This window comes from Parus major, chromosome 7, assembly GCF_001522545.3.
Source record: "Parus major isolate Abel chromosome 7, Parus_major1.1, whole genome shotgun sequence".
NCBI classification, from domain to species: domain Eukaryota; kingdom Metazoa; phylum Chordata; class Aves; order Passeriformes; family Paridae; genus Parus; species Parus major.
The window spans coordinates 28,699,072-28,723,401 of record NC_031776.1 but is presented as its reverse complement, the minus strand read 5'-3'; the positions used below and the strand labels follow the sequence as shown (position 1 = coordinate 28,723,401).

Genomic DNA, 24,330 nt, shown 5'->3' with positions numbered 1-24,330 from the left:
GTGAATTAATATTTTGCGATCCTCCCATTTTATTCACGTGCAGAATGAGTGTTTGAAAGAAGATGGATGCAAAATAAAACCTGGGAAATTCTCACCTGTACAAACCATTGCTTGGCTCACAGCAGACGTCAGCCCAGTGGGACAAACAGGGAGAGCTGGGAAACCCAACAGCAGCTGCAGACTACAAAGGATTATTACCAAGAATTCACCAAGCCCCAAATGGGGCATTTGTTTAATTAAACAATAGCTGTGTGTATTTGCTTTTATACCTACTCAGTATACCCCTTGTAAATTTGTCACAGCTAGAATTTCTTTCAAGTCTGATATCTAAACCGGGACAGAAACACCTGAATTTGTTCACACAATTTCAAAAAGCTTTTTACTTTAACTTTAGGAGTAAATAAAAGAAATTACTTTGCTTTGTACTTCTCTGATTGTAGGATTGTTTACTTATCAAATACTAACCAACTTTGATTGTAAATATTTATTTATTAATACTTAAAAATTCCATTAGTGCTTGAAGCAACTAAATTTTCTCCTCCCTTTGCTAAATAATTAAATTGTTTGCAATGCCTTTACTACAGCTTGACAGTCAGGCCACACATTTGTCATCTGACATTTGGCATATAGAGATGAAATTGAGTCAAGGATCACCTATTTAAATCCTCGTTAACATTCTTTATTTATATCAACCTTCCCAAAGAAATCTGAAGTTTTGTAGGCTGATAAATCACTCTTTTCACTTGCCTTTTACACTGATTTGGTGATTCCCAGGAAATTTACAGAGTGCTTTTCCAGAGCTGCATTATTAGACCCTCCGATGTAGAAGCAGACATGGTTTTTGGCTTACACTCAGCTATCACTGTCCAAACAGTCTGATGTACATGTGAATTGTGAAGAGAAATATGTTCTATCTTACTTCTATGTTAGAAAAACTGAAGGTGAACAATTGTATTCCTAGAATATGTAAGAAAAAAACTCATTGTGGAAATAATTCTGGCTTTCTATATTATGCCTATATTTAAGACATCATGTCAAGGGTATATATAGGAATAGTTTAATAATAACCGGAAGCAATTACATCATACTATGTTCTGGGATCTGAATTTATGATCTGAAGGTTTCTTGCTTACTTTTTTGTCCAAAATGAATGTTGCACTACTTTTGAACACAGTTTACCCCTGTGTTAGAAAAACTAGAAGTGATTTATTTTATTCCTAGTGCAAATCAGCTGTCTGAAAAACAAAAAAGAAGGGAAGGAAACTTTGCTTTCTTTGCTTTCCCGTCTCCATTGTACCCATTTGGGTAAAACCCCTCATAATTTATGGGTGGTATGAAAAATACACTGAAGAAAGGTTTCCAGGATTAATTTCCAAGGGGTGGTTCCTTAATGCTGAAAGCGAGAACACACAAGTGGGGAGACGTGAGGGGGGGAAAAGAGATGGTTTGGGGTTTTTTTGTGTTTTAATAATATTGTAACAAACCTTTCAAAATCTGTTTTAAACAAAGTAAGAAAAATTTAGGTGTAAATACACGAGAGCATTTAAAGGGAAAGAAGTGCCTCTGCTTTGTCTGTGGCCACACCGGGAATCCCGAAAACGATGCTTACGGGGGACGGGGAGAAAAAAAATGGTTTCTTTCTCTTTTTTTTTTGTACTTTTGCTATCAGAGGAGCTGGAGTGCCGCTGTGGGGATCCCGCCCTGCCCAGCCCGGAGTGGCGCGGCCCAGCCCGGCCGCCCCGTTGCCGAGCGACCGCCGCGGGGCCGCCGTGAGGGCCGGGCCGGGCCGGGCCGCGGGGCTCCGGGAGGGCTAACACCGGAACCGGGCTGTACCGGGAGAGCTGACGGGGAACCGGGCTGTGCCGGGGCTCTGGGAGGGCTGACAGAGGAACCGGGCTGTGCCGGGGCTCCGGGAGGGCTGACAGGGGGAACCGGGGCTCTGGGAGGGCTGACAGAGGAACCGAGCTGTGCCGGGGCTCCGGGAGGGCTGACAGAGGAACCGGGCTGTGCCGGGGCTCCGGGAGGGCTGACAGAGGAACCGGGCCGTGCCGGGGCTCCCTCAGGCTGGGGGCCGTGGCAGCGGCAGGTACGTGCTGTGTGTACAGCGATGCCTCTCCCAGCCTCGCGCAGCTGTAGTGGCTTTGCTCCGCATCCTTCGGTGTGGTGAGGGGTGCGAGGAGCTCCGAGACACGAGAAGGGATTAGAAAGCCTGAGCGCTGACAAGGGCATTAACCTGGTCTGAGGGCGTTTGGGGTGAGTTTTGCCATGGGCTCCCACGGTTTCATAGCTCTCTCGGTGGCTTCACACGCACAAAAAAACAATCGATAGACACAGCTGTCTTGGAAAATTTAAGAACGTCAGGTTCTTAAGAACCTTCTCAGACATTCCCAGACCTTAAGGATTTGTCCTGTATTAGCCCTTTGTGCAGCACGCAGTGTGTTACTGAAGTTGGTGAGCTATGACGGCATCATTACTGTAAATTATCGAAAAGGTTACACCGGGAATCCTTTTTGAGGAGGCTTATGTCTGCCTACACCTTTTCCAACCTTGCATTCCAACTGTGGAATGCTGACTGGGTGAAGGAGGGTGGCAGTGGTATAAATTAAAGCTGAAGAACACAAGTGGAAAAAATGCAAGCCTTATCCTTATGTTTAGAAATCTTTTGCAATGTTTTTTTCTGAGTTTGGTTGGTCTCTACCTCAGAAGAAATTTATTGTTGTGCACAATAATGCAGCTTCTCTTACAGGTTTTCCATGGTGAGTGGAAAATTTCTGCTTGGAGTTATTGAGTGGAAAATATTATGAAGGCCAGGGTCCTGGTAGCACATTATTTTAAGCTTCTTGCTTATTTATTATTTAATACTGCACAAAGCCATAAATCAAAACAGCACTTTATGAGCTTGAAGCACCTCTCAAGTTGTGTCTGAAAGATCTAAAGCAGACTGGAAAATCAGACAAATACCAGAGATGAGACCATAAAACGTAATGGGGGATGTAGAGTAATGATTCAGCTTTGAAACTGTTGAGTGCTGAAAATCCCAGCATGGCTTTTGAATTCAATACTTGTTCTAAAAGTATCATGTCTTTTTCTCCATGTGGTTTTCCAGTTCATACAAGAGCCAAGGGCTCTGCATGCTGTATTTATGAAGATAACTTCTGCTGGATGGATCATGTCTGGTGTCTTTATTATGTAAAATTTGCACTTGTCATTAGAGAAGTTTATGTTCTGATAAGTCTGCATACTTAGCACAGGATCTGTAATGCCTGTGGGTCTCTGCATTTACAGTTATCTTCACTGAACAAATAACCCAGATGATGCTATCCAAACAGAAGGTTCAAATGCCAGTTTTCTTATCCCTCATATTAATATTTAAAAATTAAAAATTAATCTGCAAGTTAGCAATTTGAGAGATTGAAGGAAAATCTGTGCAGAAATCAGTTCAGATAGTGGAATTAACAGTCTCTCTGCTCTCTCCTCTCTGCTGGGGGACATAAAGGAAGAGAGAGATGTTTTACACAGACCTGAAGGAAAATGTCCCCAGCAAGCCTTAGAACAGATGCCCTATGTGCTAGGCCTTGCAGTGGGAGCAAGGTTTCCATGACATGGAATCATTCTCTCCTTGTACTTAGCACACATAGAGTAATCTGCTTCAGCAGGGAAAAAAAGTAGCTCCCTCTCCTAAATGTTTTTAGGCAGTTTTAGGCAACAGATATTACCAGTGTGAAAGAAGACATTTTGATCATTATGTTGTTTTCATTTGACCCCAGGCACTGAGGAATTTTAGTGTCATTGAGAGCCTGTTTCTGTCCTAACATGGACCTGGTTCAGTCAGGCTCCCCAGATATTACAGTCGCTCAGGGGTCCTTCAAGAAAGTACCCAGTGTCCTGAGCAGCCTCGTGGAGGAACCAAAAAAAAGACGTGCTGTCCCCAATCACCTGCTGGAATCAAGTAAGTTCCTGCTCTCTGACTGTTCCAAACCTTGTGGTAATTCTAGGACACACTTGGCTGTTGTTTTTCTTGTAACTCCCATCCTGTTGCTTAAATTGCAGCTTCCTGAGAGCCCAAATCGTGGGAGGGGTAGTCAGAAAAGAAATAGTAGCTGTGCTGATCCTGGCTGACCCTAAAGTTTTGGGGTGGCTTGTTGAAGCCATGATGCCAAGAAATGAACTGGTGGCAGGATCATGGGCTGCTATAACTTTCCATTTATAAATTCATGCCTACTTAAAAGGAGAAATAATATCTTTTTTTTTTTTTTTTTTTCCTTGATAATAAATCAGTATAGCATAACTAGACTGCATCACTGAAATTACCACTCATCATGTGTGTTTCTGGTCTCTTTTTCTCCTTGTTTTGTGGTCTATAGAGATTTATTTAGAATGTCAGAGGAGCAGGGTTGTACAGGCTGAGCCTTCTGTGTTACACTATGGAGGGTATGAAGTTGGAAAACATCACCAACAGATGCTGGTAAGTTTTGGAACAGGGATCCCCTTGAGGCTCATAAAAGGACAGCAGAATCTGAGTTGATTTCTTGTGGTCATGAGGCCTTTGGCCTGTGGAGTGCTCTAAAAAGCAGCACTTAAATTCAGTGGAGATGAGTACCAGGCTGTGACCATCACCCTGCTTTATACTCCCTGATTCCCATGTCTGCATCAGTGCTTGTGATATGTGACTTGCACATCATGAATGAAGGATTTGGACTTAAACTGCACAAGAGACTTGTTTTCAAAATGTCCTTGGACTGTCACTGTGTCTGCAAACACGTTCACTGGTGGGAAAATTTTGAAAGCATCTTTGGTCTTTTGCCAAGAACAATTTATTCTGAGAAAGGAAATTCTATGCATAGGTTTGATTGCCTTTCCTTGTGAATGGTTTGGGTATTTCCTTTTCTACTCTCTGCTTTCCCTATGTCTCCCTTTGTTACTCATGTTTTAAATGTCTTGAGACAGAGGTCAGTTGTTACGTTGGACTAGGTTCTCTGAATATAATGAAGGTAAACAAATGCAGGAGGATTTACAGGCTGAACTGTCACTATCCAAAAGTTTGTTGGTTGTACACCAAAACACAACCATGAAGTATTATGTAATTCCTGTTATTTGAGATGTCCCTAAAAGTGATCAATAAATTGTTCCAAATAAAATATTTGTTCCTTTTGCACAAAAGCAAAACAGCATCAGAATTTGGTTCAACAGTAGCATCTTTCTAGCAAGACTAACTATTATTCCTTGATTAAAAATTGTAACATGTTTCCAAAGAATAAAAATGCAGGATGTAAGTTTTGCATAGCTTTCTTTTAAATTCAGAGCATATTTAGAATTATTTCTGCTAAAGTAGAAATTATTACTTCTCTGCTATGGAAGGTTTTACAAAAAGTACAGTCAGCATTCTTAACTGACCTCTTGTATTGTAAAGTGTTTTGTGGTTTGTGTGTTCTTTTGTTCTACAGAAGCTGATAAATATTTCTACCAATGCAGTAAACCTTCACATAATACCACCCCAGACTACGTATTTTCAGATCAAATACAACAAAACAGTAAGTGCCAGAAAGTCTTCACACTGCTCTTTGCATGCAGCACAGGTTTTGTGTCATATAAGCAGCTTTTACATGGCTTCTAATTGTTTTGTGTCATTTTTCCAGCACCGGCTTGTCCCTGGTTTGTCTCTTGTGGTTACTGTTGATTTTTGCCCTGATGAATGGAGGTATTACTATGACTGCATCCGACTTCACTGTGAGGTGAGGCTTCATTGCAAAACACAGAGTTGTAATAGAATGAAACAAGTATTGGAGCATGATGATAATGATAAGGATATAGTTAATCTGCAAGAGACACATAGATTTATTCCCAGCGAGTCTTGATTGGAGTATTTAATTTAAAGAATTAAATTTTTTTCTCTGTAAACTTCCCAGAGCAGTAGGCAAGATTATATAACTTATTTTGCTATGCTTTACCAGTAGATAAGTCTTTATGCCACATTGATGTAATGTCTTAGCTGAGCAGCTTTGAGGAGCTCTAGAGGGTTGCATAAAGTATGGAAAGACAGAAGGATATTGAAAGCAGGTAGAATACTAATATTCTGAGGTATAAAACAGTGAAATCTTGAAGATGTTTTATGCCCACTTATTGGCCAACTACTAGAGAAACATTTAATTCCGTAACAGGCTGAGAGAGTTGGGGCTGTTCAGCCTGGGGAAGAGGAGGTTACACAGAGGCCTCAGAGCAGCCTTCCAGTGTCTGAGAGGGACTACAAGGAAGCTGGAACTATCACTCAGGAACTATAGTGATAAAACAAGGAGTAATGGGTACACATTGAAAGACAGGCAATTTAGGTTAGCTATTAGGAAGAAATGCTTTACTGTGAGGGTGGTGAGCTGCTGGAACAGTTGCCCAGGGGAGTTGAGAATGCCCCAAACCTGGCAGTGTTCAAGGCCAAGTTGGATAAGGCCTTGGTCAGCCCAGTCTAGTGGGAGGTGTCCCTGCCAATGGCAGGGGCTTGTTGGGACTGGATGATCTTTAAGTTTCCTTCCAACCCTTAACATTATATGATTCTATGATTTACAATATTTGCACATGTTTGTTTGTTTGTTTGTTTGCAGGGAGAGGATACCTTTGCTGTTCCTATGCATGCTTACCCTGCTATGAATGTTGTAGAATTTCCATCATTTATAAATCTGTCTGATGTATCAATTGGTCAGAGGTGAGTTAAAGGACAGACATTTGTCCACATTTTGCAAGACATGCCCAAGCCCTGAAAAATCCCATTTTCCTCTATTCATACAACATAATGTCTTGAAAGCCTTAGGAAAAACCTCAGCTATCATCTGGACTGCAAAATAATTCAGTATATGAGCTGTTTCAGGTGCACATTCACCATTAGGTAAATGCTGTGCAAGCTAAACATATATAAAGAGGGCCTGGGGGTTTTTTTGATTCTTGTATTTAAAACTATTTAATGAGCTGGACTTCATCTTACTTTGTCTTTTGCATGGATAGCACTGACTGTTCTCATGAAGTAATCAGTAATATTTGTTAATAGGAACTGGGAAGGGGAAACTGAGAAGGCAGAGATTCTGTATATTAGGGCCTAGTTGTGCAGTATATTTGCTATATTAGTTGTAATTATGATGATTTGTGTAAGTGTTAAGATCTGAGTGAATTCTACGAAGTAAAAGTCTTAGGAGGTGGTTTTGTCTTAGCCTATGAGTTGAAAGTAACTCATGAATTTTACTGAAGCACAGAAATATGAATAGGGAAGGCACATAAAAGAAACACACAAAATTTTGCAGTAAAAGTGATCCCAGCATTGCAGAATAACACTTGTGTCTTTTTGTTTGTTTGTTTTTCTAATCCCCTTTAGTCTGTTAAAACTTCAGTGAATCATAACATTGTGAGTTTTTCACAGGACTGAATGTAACTCCTGATATTCTGGGGCCTCTAGGCATGATGTAATTCTGTTATTTGCTCTGTTTTAGTGCCTGAGTATACAAATTTTCATATTCTCAGAATAAAGAGAAGATACTAGAAAGAGAACAAAATCTAATTTTAAATAATGGGAATTTTTTTTCAACACAGCAGGGATGCTCAAAGATACTCCTGAGGAAATTTGGAAGAATTTCTGAAGACAAAACTTGTGGTTTCAAACTGTAATTTTTACCAGTATTTTTCAGCATTAAACTATTAAAAAATTTCTAAAAATGAAAGTTTTCTGAGATAGCTGGTACTTTACAGAACCTGAGAGAATTTGGGCACAATCCATAGCCCATTAAGTCAATGGAAAAAACTGCCTTTTACTTCCATAAATGTAGTATAAAATCTATATTCTACTACCCACCATTCTCCCTAGGTACAGAAGGTTCATCAGGCAACAGGTGATATATTTGGCTTGTTTTTAAGGCACTTTGCTGTTCAAGCTGCTCTATACCCTAAAACCAATGGCCTGCCCAGTCTGCCATTGCATCTTCTTTGTGAACAGGCCATAATATGGCAGAGAAAAAAGAACTTGGCTATTATTGTTTATTTCTTTAGGCGTTTTAAAATGTGCTTTCCAGAGGAGCACTGTGTGTAACATGCTTTCTTTGCTAATCAGCAGGGCAGGATTTCAGTCAGACAACTGATAGAAAACAGAAATAAGCCTGCATAAATGGATCTTGATTTGCAGGGTGATGAATGGTGGTGCACCAAAGCTTTTGTTTCAGTTTGGTGTATGAAAACACTTGCATGCAAAGGCAAGCCAGGTTGTAAAAATGTGTGCTAATACTCCTCATACAACCTGCACGAGACATAAAGGGCTATTTTGAAAATTAGGCCTCAGCATTATTATTTCTATAGTGGTTAGAGTTCCATTATTCTGATGTGTTGGAGTTTTCAACACTTTCTTTCCTCATCATCTTTCACAAGGAGGGCCATGGGAAAAGGCTGATTTCTGATTTTTTACTCGTTGCTCCAGTTTGCATTGTTTGTACTTGCTAGATACTACAATCTAAGAATTTGAAGATAGGCATAAATAACTTACAAAAAGTAATTTTAAATTTTTTTTCCATAATCAAATTCTGTATGGGTAGGACAAAGTAATGTCCAGGGTTAAAATCAAGATTTATCTCTTATTTCCTGGGGGGATGAAAGATCTGAAGTATTTTGCTATTTTGGGACAGTGAGAAATTATGATTTTCACAGTAATAAATAACCCACCCCTCTGAACGCAGGTGATTTAGTGCATGGTGTGCATGGTGTGTATAATACAATTTCCCAGCTTGTAATTGATGAACAATTGTACTTTGATGAATTTAATTTTTCCTTTTTCTCTTTTCAGTAAGGAGTATGTTATCCCATTGCAGTGCAGCTGTCCCATAGATTTTGAATTCCACATTGATATTATTCAGCCTCACAGAGCCTTCACTGTCCAGCCAACATTTGGTAGACTGACTTCTTTAATATTCTATTTGTTAAATCTGTATTTATTAAGTGTAGTTACTTGTGACAGTGTATTTGTACAGAAAAATCCTTCACCTTAGGCAAAGCTTTTGCAGGTAAATGCTGCCAGTCATTTGGAGCCTCATGGCAAATATCCATCTTGGCTGCAAGTTTCTTTGGGCAATGCCCAACTGTGAAAAAATGCCAGCTCTGACAAAATACGGGATGTTCCAAACACTCCATGTGGCCTTTATCTTCCCCGAAGAATATCCCTGAAAAAAGAGTCATCCCAGTAAAACTTAAGTCAGAAATTTTGGTAGCCTGAAACTATGGCTGAAGGCCATCTGAAAAGCACTAAAAAGTTTCAGCTCCTACTCAAAACCATTGTGCTCAGAGTAATCAGAATGTCATAGAATCACTTAGGTTGGGGAAGGCCCTGAATGTTTAGGAATATGAATGGTGGTTAAAGTGGTGGAGAAAATAATGGAATAGGTAGTAAGGAAATAAGGTCAAGCAGAGACAGGTAATGCATCAAATCCAGATGAGTCCCCTAGCTTGGAAAAGCACAGAGGAGTATGTTTATAAATGCTTTGCCCATGAAAGCAGAAAGTGCCGAAGACTTAAAACTAGCAGATGCAAGTGCAAAATTTCTGCATATAAACAGGCAGTCATTTTCACAGCAGTATGAAATATTATAGCCCTACTGTCAAATCTCTCCGCTATTGCAAAATATCTTCTATTATCTGGCAGCAGACAGTTTCTGAAAGGTGTTTTGAGACCTGAAAGATTTTCCATGCCTACTGCCATCCACTTAAACAATTCAGTTGTTTTAAAAAAAGTAGCCCAGAATCAATTCCAGCACACTAAAGTGGGCTCATGTTATATGGACTCTTATTGTTTTTCTCCTCTAATCACAGGAATCATTCCAGGCAATGGAAAAGTCAAAGTAACTGTGAAGTATTCCCCTCTTGAGTATGGAACAGCACAAATGACAATGCAGTTACGGGTTTCAGAGTTTCACTCAAAACCCTATGTGTGTGTATTCACAGGAACGTCAATACCACATCTGGCTCTGAGGTATGTGTGGCTGACAGGTCTTTGAGTGGTTTTTGCTCAGCTCTAAAAGATATTCATATAATAGGATTTCCTACCCTTTTGCTATGATCATTTTAAGCATTGGTTTCTTTGGAGACTTACAATGCACTGATGCAATTCTATTGTTGATACATGTACCTGCTTTTTTTACACTGTTTGCTTAGACCATCCTTAATTTATATGAAATGAAACAAGCAACATAAATATAATGAGGAGTTACATATCCTTAAGGAAATGTTGAGCATCCTCAGCTCTATCATTCCCATTCATTATTATTATTTTCTGAGGCCTTGCAAGATGCAGGGGGTTTTGAGCCTTTTGGGATGTACTTATTTTTTTGTGAAAAAAATTGACTTATATGCCACATTAGAGAGTACTTATGAAAGGAATATGTGTCCTTCTGTCATTTAGAAAAGAATATTTTGATGAAAAACAAAGTCATCCAGAGAAAAAAGCTGTGTCTGGAAAACCCGTGTTGTGGAGAAGAGACCGGTTCAGCCAACTCCAGTCGAAGCCTATTCAAAAACTAAAGGTGTGAAGAGATAATAATTACAAGTACTTTCCTGGGCTGGAAATCTTCCATGTTTCTGTTTCTTCCTATTAATTTATATCTCATAGGAAATTGAATACCAGAACCTCAGATTCCCCACAGACTTGTCAAATCCGCATGCTGTAGCTACTGTTTTGATTCAGGAACCAGGCAAATTGAAGATAAAGGACATAAAAGAAGGTAAAGTAATTAAGTAGCATAAACTTGGTCTTAACATTGTTTGTAGCTCTGATGAGGGGCTTGGCTTCAGAACTGCTGAGAGATTATTTCTATGAGAACTCTCATCTTAGCTTTATGTATTAATGGGTGTAGTTATCTTAATGAATCTTAATTTTCACAATTAAAACTCAAATCTAGATTGAGGTGTGATATGGCTTTCTGATGTTCCTGCAGCCATGTCCCAAGGCAAAGAAGGGAAAAAAACCAGACAGATGCAGGAAGCTATGTTTCAACTAAAAGTCAAACAAAATATTCAAGAAGAAGCAGAAAATCGTCTTAAGTGGTAAGTGTTAGTTAACCATGTTAGTTAAGCATGTTAGCAAGGCTGGGATTTGTTTAACCAAGGCCTCTATGAATGATATCTGCAATATCCACCAGTGCAGAATGCTGCCATTTCGTGTCCCGATACTTTTGGTTTAAACTTAAATTACCGTTGTTTTATTTATTTTTTTTCTCTCCTGCTAAGAGCAGACTCAGTTGTAATCCATAAGAGTACCCAATGAGGATTTTGATTGCCTTATTGTTCCATTCAAAAAGAAACCTAAAAACCTGGTTCAGCTAACCTTGTAATCAGGCATTTCATCTTGTGCCCTGTAAGGCCAAAGGAAGATTTTGTCATGGTTGTCAATAAATCAAGGCTAAAATGAATAAAAGAGTTAAGAGCAGAATTACACTTGGAAGTGTTCAGAAAACATGTAGATGTAGTGCTGATAGATGTGGACATAGTTTAGTGGAGTGTTGGGGAATGTTAGGTTAATGGCTGGACTCAATGATTTTAGAAGATTTTTCCAACCTTAATAATTTCATTATTCTATTGTACATCAAATGGTGCAAAGCAGAACACAGTTGGATCTGTAAGCACATCATGGTTTCATTTGAAATCCACAGATCAGCTCTGCACTGAATGTCATGGACACCTAGGCACCCTAGGATGAGAGTAAGTCTGTTAGCCTTTGAATAAAACAAACTGTGCGTTAAGTAAAACATTTGTCTTGTCTTTTCTTCACTGTAAATGCAGGCAAGTTCATAAGGGAAGTGATCCAATCTCTGTGGAGTTTAAAAAAAAGATTCTTGAAAGCCGAAAAAGGGAAGAAGAGCAATACAAGGTTAGTCTTTGATGTTTTTTCTTTAAATTTAAAATCAAACTTATACTTTCAGATTGTGCAGTGCACTAGTGAATTGTATCAAGCTCTCTACATGTTCAATTTTTCTTCATTAATCAGTGCAAACCTGTGCTAGTTGTGCTTGTTACTGCAGTCATATCTTGATTGTGCCTGTGCATCACTGTTTCAGGGGTTTTATCTTGGAGGTAGACAGAGAGAAGGGTAAGGTATTATCAGAAATGTAACAATACTTGCCCAAGTGAGCAGATTTGCACCCACCCACACAATCTCATCAGAGTGCCACATTCCTGCATAATCCTGTCAGCACCAAGGCCACATCCAACATTCTGTTTGTATTGTACCTCTGAGGGGCTGCTGTCCTGAATGGCTCACATTCAAAGAGCTAGATCTGGTCAGTACTCCCACACAGAGCCATAGGGAGATAATTCATCAGGTTGCACTTCAGCATCTTCATACCCTCTGTCTTTGGTTTCTTCCAGTCACTGCAGACTGCTGGTCCTCTTCCACAGAGGTGACAACAGCAATAAGCAATACTTGGTGGTAGGAAATAATTTTCCCAATGTGCCTCCTGGGTATTCAAGTAGCTTCTGGCATCCCACTGACTTCCAACTGTTTGTGGGAGTGAAATTATTTATACATTGGGTAAAGGCCATCAGAATTAGGCAATATAAATCATTATATTTAATACTAAAAATAAGGAAATGAGTGAAAAAAGGGTCTAAATTGTGTGATTGATGTATCACTGAATTAGATGTAAGTTAACTTCGTTTAGAAGCACGTATTTCCTAACCTGCTGATTTGGCTATGCAGAGCAAACCATGTGTCATTAGGACAGAGATGTGATTGAAGGAGACCTGAAAAGACATTTGTCACTGTTTTACTTGCTTAAGGTTTGCAATAATCACACCCTAATAGGGAATGAAGTCTGTGTTTTATTAGACACCTCCACAATGTTACATTGTGAGTTTCCCTAATTGTAATGGAGGAAAAAATTCACTGGATGATTTGTGCTAATGTGATTTTTCTTTAAATTAGCTCCAAAGAGGAGATCCTATCATAGAAGAGGAGTTTCAGAGGGATGAAGTAAAAGTTTCCTTCAGACGTGTTACCCGGCATGTTGACCAGGTTTGCTCATATGTTTTTATAGCCTTCTATATGCATGCAAGATTATCACCTCCCAAGCTAACAAACAGACATAGATTTTTGACACTGAATACTTTTCCTCCTGATATTCCTATTTCTGTGTCAGTGCCTTATTTCCCATTTTACTTTTAGGTAGGGCAAGCACCATGCTACATGCTTAATGTTCTGATCTACTGTGAGGGTCAAGTGGAAATCTGCAGACCTAACCTGAGATATATATTTCTTGTTTCTGAAAGATCTCTCAGAAGAAGCTTTCTCATGCCTTATTGTAAGATTAAACATCTCACAAGATTTCCAACCTTTACCTGCAGGTCAGATTGATAGGAACTTTTCTGGTACATAGATTTTTTTACCCTTCTCTTTGGTGTCTTTCACTCTTCTTTGGGTATGTGCCATTATTTGAGAAAGGATACTGGTTTTGCTGGGTGCCTGCTTTGAGTCCTTACATCTATTTCAGCTTCATGTCTGTGCAAGATAAAGTGTGTATTTGGTAGAGCTGTCCATTCTCTCTGCTGTCCAACTGCCCATGGAGTGCACTGAAGTCAGTCTGTGTTTGTCATTCCTGTGGATGCCACGTTATCTCTGCATTCCCTGTGCTACATCTGCAAATACTTGGTGATTACCTCCCATTAAGCCCTGCAGTGAAGGCTTCTGGTTAAATGCCAATGCTGCAAATATTTTCACTGGACCTAATTTCAGTATTTAGAAATAACATGGATTCAGGCCAAATAATGGCTTGGGATGGAGAAAATTTCTCCCTTATCTAGTTGTATAAAGAGTTGTCCTTTTTCTTTTCTGTTTCTATTATTAAAAATACACTTTGCAGCAACCAAGTGTCCATCCCACATTCGACTTGCTCCGTAATGACCCTTGGGGCAGCAGAAAGAGGATGCTCAGGAAATTCCAACAAGCAGCATACAAGGTAAAGTGAACATCAACAAGAATGCAGTGTGAGGGCATGACACCTGGGAAACAGCACAAAAGAACATGCAACAAGCATGTCAGGAGTGTTCACAGCTAGCTAAGGATTTGGTACTTTTATAAATATGGCCCTACCTCACCAGGAAATAAGGATCTGGAGTAAGTTTGTATTCAACTCATCTTTCATATTGCAATTGATACTAAACAAATGCAGATAAATTCAAGATTTTTTAAAAAGTAAAAAATACTTCTGTACAAAATAGAAGGCTTGAACATGCATATAGAATACTGTACCCATCTTTGGGCCCCTAGTACAAGAAAGACTTTAATAAGCTGGAGTGAGTTCAGTGTAGAGCCACCAAGATGTTCAGGGCTTAGAGCACTTACTCTGTAAGCAGACAATCTGGAAAGTAGAGGGAGAGAGCAGCACCTTCCAGCTCCTCTGAGATTACTGATGATGGAGGATCTTTGCAATGCTGCATGATGGGAACATGGGAAACAACAGGTAGAAATTCAAATAAGGGAGGTATAGACCTTGAAACTGAGGACCAATCAGTAAAATCACTTATTTCATTGGATTTATATATTATCTTGCATCTCCACTGCTTTTTCCCTGGTAAATCTTAATGTAGCAAGCAAATGAAAATGTCCTGCTCTTCCAAAGTCCAGTTTGGATAGTCTTCGATCTATTCATAATATTCAGGTCTTGAAATTAAATGCTCTTTTCTGTATTGTACAAATAAAGAGAGGACCAAATGGCCCCATCTGGTATTAAAACCTAGGATTTTTCATTTTTACCCTGTAGGGTATGGGCAAAACCACAGTGCAGTTGCTGTTTACTCTCATTCTCAGAGCCACAAATATGGCTCTGGTTAACTGACTGTTCACCCTCTGTTTAATCTGTATATGTCAGTAAACACAGCTGAAGGATTAGAACCTAGCCAAAAAAAAAAAAGTCTGATTAACCTGTAAGTCTAAATTAAAATTTTTAACTGTAGTTATTGTGTAATGTCATTTTAGAGTTGAGATCCACTCTACATCTTTCCTTCCCATTTTCTCCTAAACAGAAAAATATCTTAAAAATTCTCAAATAGAGATGTTTGAGTGAGCTCTGGAGAATAAATACAGGTATAACGTATACAGTATTACTATGGCTGTAAATCTTAGGATGTTTGACTTAAATTTAAAAATCATTCTCTCAGATTTTGGTTCAGATTCGTCTAAATCGTTTATTGCTTCTGTTCCGTGGACTGACCAGCGAGGCCAGAGGTCTGGAGGAAGGGTCTGTGTCTGGTAAGGGTTTGAAGAACAAGTTGATATTTTGGCAGTGGGCTATGATAATTCAGATTGTGCTGCAGTGTGTCAGGTGCATTACATATAAACATAAAGACAGAGTCCTTAAAAAGGAGCCTTGCAGAAAAATATAGAAGTGTGACAAGGTAGAGGGATAGAGAGATTTAGATTGGATGACCTTAAAGGCCATCCAGTCCAACTTTCCTGCAGTGAGCAGGGACATCTTCAACAAGATTAGGTTTCTCAGAGCCCTGTCGAGCAGGACCTTAAATGTTTTCAGGGATGGGACATCCACCACTTCTTTGGAACTTGTTCCAGTGTTTTACCATCCTTGTTGCAAAAAAATTTCTTCCTTACATTTAGTCTAAAACAACCTTCTTTTAGTTCACTACTTGTCCTATGGCAACAGGTCCTGCTAAAAGGTGGAAATGGCTGTAGTCAAGATACATCTATTTTTTGATATTAAGTGTAAGAGAGGCCTCTGACTTGTTTCAGCCTTGTTGAGAACCATGCTGGAAGGAGTGGGCTGTAATGTCTTTTTAGGAAAGGGGAAATTAGATCTGTCTGCTATTCAAGGTATTGTGCTCATATCTTGTAGATGTGACATTTAAAGTCTTTAGGAAATATTAACTTTTTATATTAAAATTACTAGACATCCTGGTTTAGGAAAATGTTAAATACATTTTATGGTTTGATTCTATTTCTGAAACAGTGCATTAAGATATATTACAAAATCTTAATATTTGGTTTCCACTCATGACAGAAAGCAGGAGTTTCAATAGAGCAGAGAAGAGTGAAGAACATAAGGACTTTTCTTCCAGCATATCTGAAGATCGTATATTGCCTTTTGAATTCCCCTTTTTCAGATCTCATGAACTAGACAGTTATTTGGTAGGTACAATAACTCAAATGTTAGTCAGCACTCCAGATAGAATGTTGTTGGAGACAAAGGGCTGGTTGTCCGTTTATTAAAATTTCACAATGTGACTGGTGTTCTGGGGTTCTGACAAATTAATTCATGACTTCAGATTTTCTATGGGTTCTGCTGAAAACAGTAAAAGAAAATATTTTCATTATCTTAATTATATCCTAAAATTGTGAGCAGTACATTAATGTTCAGAGTTAGTTAACATCCATTTTTCAGAAGGAAAAAAAAAATAACTGAAATGCTGGAGTCCAAGAAAGAACAGTAGAAGTATCAAACTTTATAAATCAAATATTTGCATAATTATTTCTATATGTTTTCAATTAGCTACCCATTTTTCAATTAGTACTCATGGATTTCTGCCAATACAAAACAAAATGTCCACCATGTTACTGGTTTTAAATCTGTTCTCCTTCAGGCACCTGATGCTCTTGGCCTAGTTCCTATTGAATCTGTAGATGTGAAAGTCGAACACATTCTTCCTTTTTATGACTTGAAGGTGAGTCAGTACAGCCCCCTCATGTTTCTCTTACCTGTCCAGTTAAATGTTTCCAGCCTGATTCAGTGCCTTCTGTGCAGCCCAGTAAAAATGTTGCCTTAATAAGGCTGTATGATTAGCATGCTTTTATTAAAACCAAATCTCACCAGTTTCCATAAGTAACCAGCTTGCAGCCAGCAATAGTCCCCTCTTTCCAGACAGAGATGAATCACCTGAGCTGAAATTATTGAAATATCAAAGTCCTGGTGAAGTATGGCTTTTCAAAGTTTTGGTTATATACCATGTTCTGGGAGAGTATTCCAAGTGTCTTTTACCATGGAGATGTGATGTGTCCATAATAAAGCCAAATGTTCCATACCATTTATGAATTAACTGAAAAGTGATCATTGTCATTTTCTACAGCACATCTTTTTTCTTTGCATGTAGGTTCCTCAGCATTGCAACATCATGAAGTATCAGCCATTTTGCACACACTATGCAGCTACAAGTTACAAGCCTGTAAAACTTTCTCGACCATTGAGGCAGGGAGCCCAGGTAACAAAGTCACTCCCAACCCTACATTTCCACAATTATTTGATTAATTTTGCCTCAACATTTTTTACCAAAAGATTTACCACACCCTGAAAGTCTCTGATGTCTGTGTTTTTCAAGGATGAATTGGTTCAAGTAGTTCCTTCTTCTGAGGGGCAGCTGTCTCAGATGACAGATTTTGACAAAGCAGCAGCAGAAGGCAATATCAGCCTATTAAACCTGGTTGCTCCCCAAGCTTTAGTCCACCCAACAGAAGGCAACCCACTTCGCATTTTTGTAAGTATGAGTTGATTTCCATAAAGAACCTAAGAAGGGAACAGAAGTGTCTTGTTTCATCAGAAACCTGATGTGGAATTTGTGGGACATTTTCTTACTCAGATTAGTTCTAAAACTATCCAGAGTGAGAGTAATTCTTCATAGTGCAAGCCCTGATAGATAGGAGTCACAGAGTTCATCCTGCTGAGAGGGGCACCATTTCAATTTAGGGTGGGCTTTGATCAGTTTAGGGAAGGGAAGATAAGACAAAATTGCAGTGAAAGCAGAGAAGTGGTGACTCTCCTGTCTGACACTCTGCAAATGATCAATGGTCACGGGATTTCTGGGAACACCATGGAACCCCTCCCTTCTTCTCCATTTATTTCACCATTTGGATGTTAGAGGAAAAGCCATGAACTTGGCATCTCAGTCCGTCTGTAAGTTCACATTCCTGCCCAGGTAGGTAGGACAGGTGAAGTCTTTTCCTGCTCTTCAGCTGGGTGATTACAGATCTGCCTAATCCTTGGGTAAACTGAGAAAAGTGAAGTCAAACTCTGTTCCCATTGCATCCTGCTGCCTTACAGTTTCTAAGAGTTCTCACAGCATCCCAAACCACATTTCCAAGTTATTAGGCACAGAGATTCAAAAAATCGATGCAACTTTTATGGGAGGCTTTTCTGTTACTGTTGTCATATAGATTGTGCAACTTGGCACCAACTGCCTGAGGTATTTCCCACAGTGCAGCACAGCCTGGAGGTTCCTGAGGTGCCTCTGAGCCAGCAGAGACAGCTGTAGGGCTCATTGCAGGGCTGTGCATGGGCACAGGCAGATCTCCCAGCCAGCATGGCACTTCGTCTGTCTTGGGTAGCTCTGGCTCCCAGCCCTCCCCCGCTGCAAGGGGGCAGAGCCCACTGTGCTAGTCTGGTGATCTTGGCATAACATCCATGATGTAGACTTGTCCTCCCTGCATGCAGCCAGGACTCCAGTGGATGTGCTGATGAGATCCTCTGTGCATCTCTTTCATCCCTCTGTCATATCAGTGTAAGAGCCAGGCACAGCTTGATCCCACACTACCCAGCACTGGGCTTTATCCAGAAACAGATGCTAGTGCAGGGAAATGGATGGCAAAACGGTCACTGGCTTCCACCATAGAAAGTCCATTTTCCCTTCTTGGATTCTGAACTATTCAGAGAATCAACAATGGATTTCAGAGTAATTAAGAAATAGTTTTTTCTTCCAGACTTGGAGACAACAGCTAAATTGCTGTATTTTAGAGAGCAGGGATCATGAATAAATCAGACAAGACTGTAGAATGAGGGGAAGAGATAGAAAATGAAGGATCATACCAAACAGAACAGTCACAGCAAGACAAAGCTGAGAATCTGGGGACACTACAATAGTTCTAAGAACTGGATTTTCATTAATTTGATTTGTTATGGTACTCAATTTATTAAAACATTCTCTTCATTGTTTTTAGAACCCCAGTCCAGGATTAGTTCCATTTTTACTTCCTTTGGCCTATTGTGAATCAAATATTGAATATCATCTTTGTCCTCATCCAAAATATACCTTTACCAAGGAATGTCCCAAAGGATCCAGTATTCCAGTCACACAAAAGAAATTTCTGGATCATAAGGTATGGCCTTTTGGGTTTCTTGTATGAGTACCTGTCTTGGGTATGTTCTTCCTGAGAACTTGCTCTAAGGAATCAAAATGGAACAGTGGAATCATTCTAGACAGAAGATATTTTCAAATATAAATTATACATGCACCTAGATAGTCAGTACACGGGTCAGAATAACTAGTTCTAGTTACTGAACTATGGCTTAATCCATGTCTCTTATTTATACCTAAGTGTTTCTTTGCTCTTTCCATGGGTTCACTGTTGTATTTTCACATCCTTACAGTGATGGAAGGATCTTTGAAATATTCAGTTCCCCAAATTCAATTCTTAGCCAAGATGCTGTCCTGAAAACCTCTCTCCCCACAGCATTATGTATTAGAGGTCTGATTGTTGTATCACTTGTCATTTCAGGAAGTGATTTGTGGAGTAATGGAATGGAGACAATTCTTACCACTGGAGTATTCCACTTTTTCTAACATTCCCACATTGACAAATACAGTACCTAGGTAAGAAAAAAATTGAACATACAACGCCTCTATCCTGCACTAGTTTCTGCTACCTGTAACTACATTGATCAGTCTCTAGTCCCACAAATGAAAGTGGGCCTACAGGTGGAATTAGTTGCTGCTCAGAAATCCAAAACCAACATTAAAAACTCCTACTGAACTCCTAGAAGTGTGGGTTAAGAACAACATCATTAGAAGAAATGCCTAGCCCAGGAAGGAGAATTCCAGTCTGGGCTTTCAATAACATCTCTCCTGAAAGCTTGTTGACTTATGGGCACTTGCACCCAGTGGTAGCCAACATCTCTCAGGCTCACATTCCCTCATATCACAGCAGTTTCTGGTGCAGCCAGATTTTCCACGAATATTTAAAAGTACATCATCTTCATTGTAACTTCAACTTCTGTGAAGCTTAAAAATACAAAAATACCATTAGTATTAATACATTGAACTAATACCATTTCCATCACAGGGATCCTTACAGTTTAGATATGCTTCCAAGAGATGTACCACCAGTGCTATATGACTTACCTGAGAGAGACAAAGAGAACATACTTGACCAGTAAGTTTCTCTTCTATTCTGTATATGATGTTATTGACTATGTCTAAACCACTTGTATGGATGTGTCAAAACCTGTTCCAAGAGATCCTCAAAGGCAAAGGCACAGTTTCTTTTGCATAAAACATACTTATGTGCTGCTTGTTGGCTATAACAATACTTTCAGAAGAACAAGGGCAAATTGTTCATCATCTTACTAATTTTTAGTGAGACAGATGAAGCTGAGTTCAACATGATTCTTACCCCAGAGATGGTGAAAGCTGAATTTCCACAGATTGGGGGGGCACTCTCAGAAGAAGATGAAAAAGAATCAGCAAAAAAAGCAAGGTAGGTATATTTTGAAATTAGGAGAGAAGAATAGAATCTGAAGTCAAGCATCCCTTTCAGAATTGCATGGAAAGTCATACTGAGATGCTGTAGGGGCTCCATCACAAGTGGGGTGCAGATTTAGTACTTTGAGCAAATTTGCACTACAAATTCAGTCTCTGGATTTTACTTTAGAAATCAGCTGTGAACATGATGCATTGGCCTGGATCTCTCTGACTATGGTTATACCAGTAGGATCTAACACTTGAGGCAGTTTGCTTGCTTTCTCAGAGATGTTCAACATTCTTGGACCAGTGACTTTTGCTTTTCATTGACCCTTTTGGTTAGATATTTATTAATGCTGGCAGAGAAAAGGACTCTTAGAATTTCCTCCTGGCATGGTGCTTTTTTCTCTGGCTTTTCTTAGGAGTGTTTCACGTTTGCTCTGCCTGAGCTTCACACTCCCCCAACACACATCACAGCTGACACTGTGGGTGACAAGTGACTGCAGAGAAACACAGGTGAAAGTGCTGAATTCTAGCCTTGGAGCAAGCAAATTCATTTCTGTTAAACAGCTGTCCCCTCTTCAAAGTGGTCATGATGTGGCTTAGATACCAGGATGTGCAAGATAACCTGAAACTTTCAGAACTATCAAGAGATTTGAATGTCTGCTTTACTTTTAGAGGGGAATAATTTGATTTGCATTGAAATCCCATTCAGCTATCAGCCATTAAACTTTTAAACAGTGCTGCGTACTGTGAGTTCTCTGACAAAACACTGATTGCTGTCTAGTGATTACTACAACATTGATTGAAAAGAATTTGATTTGCTCTAAAAATGTAGATGTGTTGCACTCAGTTCTGGTTTTTACATTATATGACACTGGTTGTCAGAACATGGGGATTTGGGACAGCTTGTGTAACTAAAGAGTGACCTTTTTCCTCCACAGTGATACAGTGCTGGATGGTGCTTTTCCTGGGTGATAAGTCTCTTTTTTTCGTAAATCTTAGATATTTTCAGAAAAAAAAATAAAATAATTTTCAATATTAGACACTTCTGGGTATTGATATTTACTTGTTGAAATCTTCCCTAGTATTTTGGGTTTTTAAAGAGGGAAGTAAAAATTTGTTAGAAAACAATGAAGTCCCAATCCTTTATGTTGTCACTGAAAGGTACTTTGTTGTTGTTGAGGGGGTGTTGTTTCACTACATGACAGAGAACATATTGCTCCTCTACATCAGTTTCAGCATTTTTGTCCTTAGGGCAAATCAGGTTTTCATGTGGCTGCTCTTGTTCTGGCAATCACAGCATATATTCCTACATGGATAAAATGTAATAGTCAGTTTGTGTTTGCCTGTCAGATGGTTAATTTTACTAAATGGCCAAGCCAAGAGTTAAGTGTTCTTTCCACAGTTTCACTATTTGTCCAGTTCTGCATAAGTGATGGAATAACCTCCATATTCATTATGAAAAAAGAAATTGCAGGTGCCTCTTTCTTTGGATTTTGAAGACATTCCTAAGTAGTTTCCCTGATTATTATAAATACAAATGATGCTTTAAATTTCTTGCAGAAACTCATACAGTGGTTCAGATGGACATTTTCAACTCCAGAAGAATGAGATTGGAGAGAAAGTTCAAAAACATCTGGAGACATTGAAGCTGAAAGCACTTAATAAAGCCCTTATTCTGGGATAAGAGTAATTTTACAAAGTTCATGGCCTAGCCCTGCTTATCCTGTTAATATATGAGGCCTTTCCTGTCCCAGCTACATTTACTTTTGTTCAGTGAGGTCAGCAACTTCATATGCAAAGAGAAGAGAATCACCAGTAACACCACCTCTGTCAAGGACTAGGACTCACTGTGCCCACTACCCACTACTGTTGTGGTGTGAAGGACCAGAAAACCTCAGTACTACCATGTAAATAGTTTGGTAATTAATTTACAGCCCACGGTTTTCAAATAAAATGTGAAAGAACCTCCTGACCAAAATCTTCTGATTTTGTTTTTCTTTTTAGTTATGACCTGTCCTTGAATTTTTGCAGGTAAGTTGCTAAATCTAAAACTTGACAGTAAACCATACATTTGATATTTTTAAGGAAAAGGAAGTCTTGAACACCATTACTGTTTGCAAAGACAATGTCCAAACAAGTCTCATTAGCTGTTCAGCAATTTAATTCAGTGCACAGGTCTTGGCAAAAGCATGCCTGGGTTGAGTGAATGAACTGCAGAGCCTCATGAGAAACCTGTAATGCTCTGTGTTTCCTAGGAAAGAAGATTTCTCAGTATATCATCTTGCAGCTGTCTTCTATTTTCTTTTCAGCAAGCTGGACTTTAGACAAAATTATTTTTATCCATAGTGAATTGATTGCTCATTTTACAGTGGTCCGGGTTGTTTGGGCTGAAAAGCACAAATCTACTAAAAGGCATGGAAATTGCAGCAATACATTACATTCCTAGGAGACATACTTCTTTCCAGGCATACTTAAAGCACCAAAGAGAAGTTTATTTCAGAGAGTGATCAGTGTAGACAAGCTGTAAAAAGCCTAGGGAGATAGAAAATGGGAAAGCAAGATGAAAAAGCTGCAGAATAGACTGTATTATACTAGCTACAAACTATCTCTGCTCACTTCAAAGAAATAAAAAGCTGTTAAGTTTCTGTTAACTGTCTAATTGACAAGGGATTGTTCAGAATGCAGGTCTGGATATCTGTAGATTTCTTTGACTACAAACAACTGCTTGAACTTGTACACATTGCTTTTTATCTTCTTCAAGTCCTGAGGGAAAAAGTTGATCTTTTAAGAGATGAGCCAAGAGTTGAGTACGTTTCTTAACATGACCATGACAAAAACATTATCACAGTTTATAGTGAAAGCATTCACAGTTCATAATTCACTTTTTAGGTAAATCAAGCATAGATAATTCTTTGGAACTGTTATCCATCAGCTAAATATCTAGTCTAGTAAAGATGGAATGAGTGTCCAGAAACAATATTGATTAAACAAAGTTAATCTCTTTTTCTTACAGCAATATCACCCTGCCTCCTTTCTCCAGAAGTTTCCTGGTCATCCCAGTGGAAATTAATCATGCATCTCCATGCTCCAGTGGTGGACACCAGCCTCCAAAGAGATGAACCCATGATGTAGAAGTCATCCTCCTCTCTGTGTTTTAAGGTTTTTAGGGGCCAGGTTTCAGTGTACAGAGAAGGTAAGAAAATACTATTACCTTGCACTAAAATCTTAAAATTCAAAGGGACTGATGGTAGTGTGCAGATGTCTGTGCTTTATATCCTTCCAGCATATGGAGATAAGCCATAAGAGCCAGTCCAGCTGTGTCTAAGAACAGGAAATTTGGCTAAATAATCTGAAGTCGTAGGTTTTCATGAGACCATTTAAGTCAACCCCTGTCTGACTACTGAACACTTTCAGAAATGTGTCATACAGCTTAAGAATTATAACCTGCAGTTGGTGGCTTTTCACAGTTCTGTATTCATTGTTTGATGAAAAGGACAGAGATGTTACAGAAAATTAATTGGAAGAAAAAGGAGTGATATAATGGAAAATTTGCCTTATTTGGGGAATCTAAGGGCTGCATTTTTACTGATGCAAGTGGGAAAGGCAAAATGTGTAAATTGATGTGCAGAATGTGCAGACAAGTTTATTTCCATTCGCTGCAAGTAAAATTGCTACTGCTTCCCTTGTTTGGAAAGGATTAATTGACTAAATGACAGTGCAACCGTTTTACTAATTAAGATATATCCATTTTGCCTGAAAAAGCCTCTCCTATTAGCAGGGTTAATAAACACTGACTCTCTCTTCAGCTTTTCTCCCTCTTATTACATAAATTAGCACTAGCCTCTAAATCAAATAAAAGGTGCAT

The 24,330-nt window shown here is 39.1% G+C and overlaps 1 protein-coding gene across 1 annotated transcript; it reads left to right on the top strand.

Annotated features, from left to right (window-relative positions):
• Nucleotides 1–1,802: 1,802 nt before the first annotated feature.
• On the top strand, nucleotides 1,803–23,572 carry CFAP221 (cilia and flagella associated protein 221). Its single transcript, XM_033516232.1, has 25 exons — nucleotides 1,803–2,253; nucleotides 3,768–3,949; nucleotides 4,365–4,465; nucleotides 5,445–5,531; nucleotides 5,637–5,732; nucleotides 6,594–6,694; nucleotides 8,807–8,910; nucleotides 9,825–9,984; nucleotides 10,414–10,534; nucleotides 10,621–10,732; nucleotides 10,946–11,054; nucleotides 11,790–11,877; nucleotides 12,931–13,020; nucleotides 13,865–13,960; nucleotides 15,162–15,252; nucleotides 16,016–16,143; nucleotides 16,596–16,676; nucleotides 17,103–17,210; nucleotides 17,328–17,483; nucleotides 18,940–19,098; nucleotides 19,498–19,592; nucleotides 20,062–20,151; nucleotides 20,356–20,475; nucleotides 22,026–22,496; nucleotides 23,479–23,572. The coding sequence occupies exons 2-24, from the start codon at nucleotides 3,814–3,816 to the stop codon at nucleotides 22,147–22,149; spliced, it is 2,553 nt and encodes an 850-aa protein (XP_033372123.1). The 5' UTR covers nucleotides 1,803–2,253; nucleotides 3,768–3,813; the 3' UTR covers nucleotides 22,150–22,496; nucleotides 23,479–23,572.
• Nucleotides 23,573–24,330: the final 758 nt, after the last annotated feature.

What these genes read in the sequence shown, in the direction of transcription:
- CFAP221 (XM_033516232.1), top strand. Translation starts at nt 3,814, where the DNA reads ATGGACCTGGTTCAGTCAGGCTCCCCAGATATTACAGTCGCTCAGGGG. An exon ending in GGGAAGAAGAGCAATACAAG is followed by an intron (nt 11,878 to 12,930) that starts GTTAGTCTTTGA and finishes TCTTTAAATTAG; the next exon opens with CTCCAAAGAGGAGATCCTAT. An exon ending in ATGAACTAGACAGTTATTTG is followed by an intron (nt 16,144 to 16,595) that starts GTAGGTACAATA and finishes GTTCTCCTTCAG; the next exon opens with GCACCTGATGCTCTTGGCCT.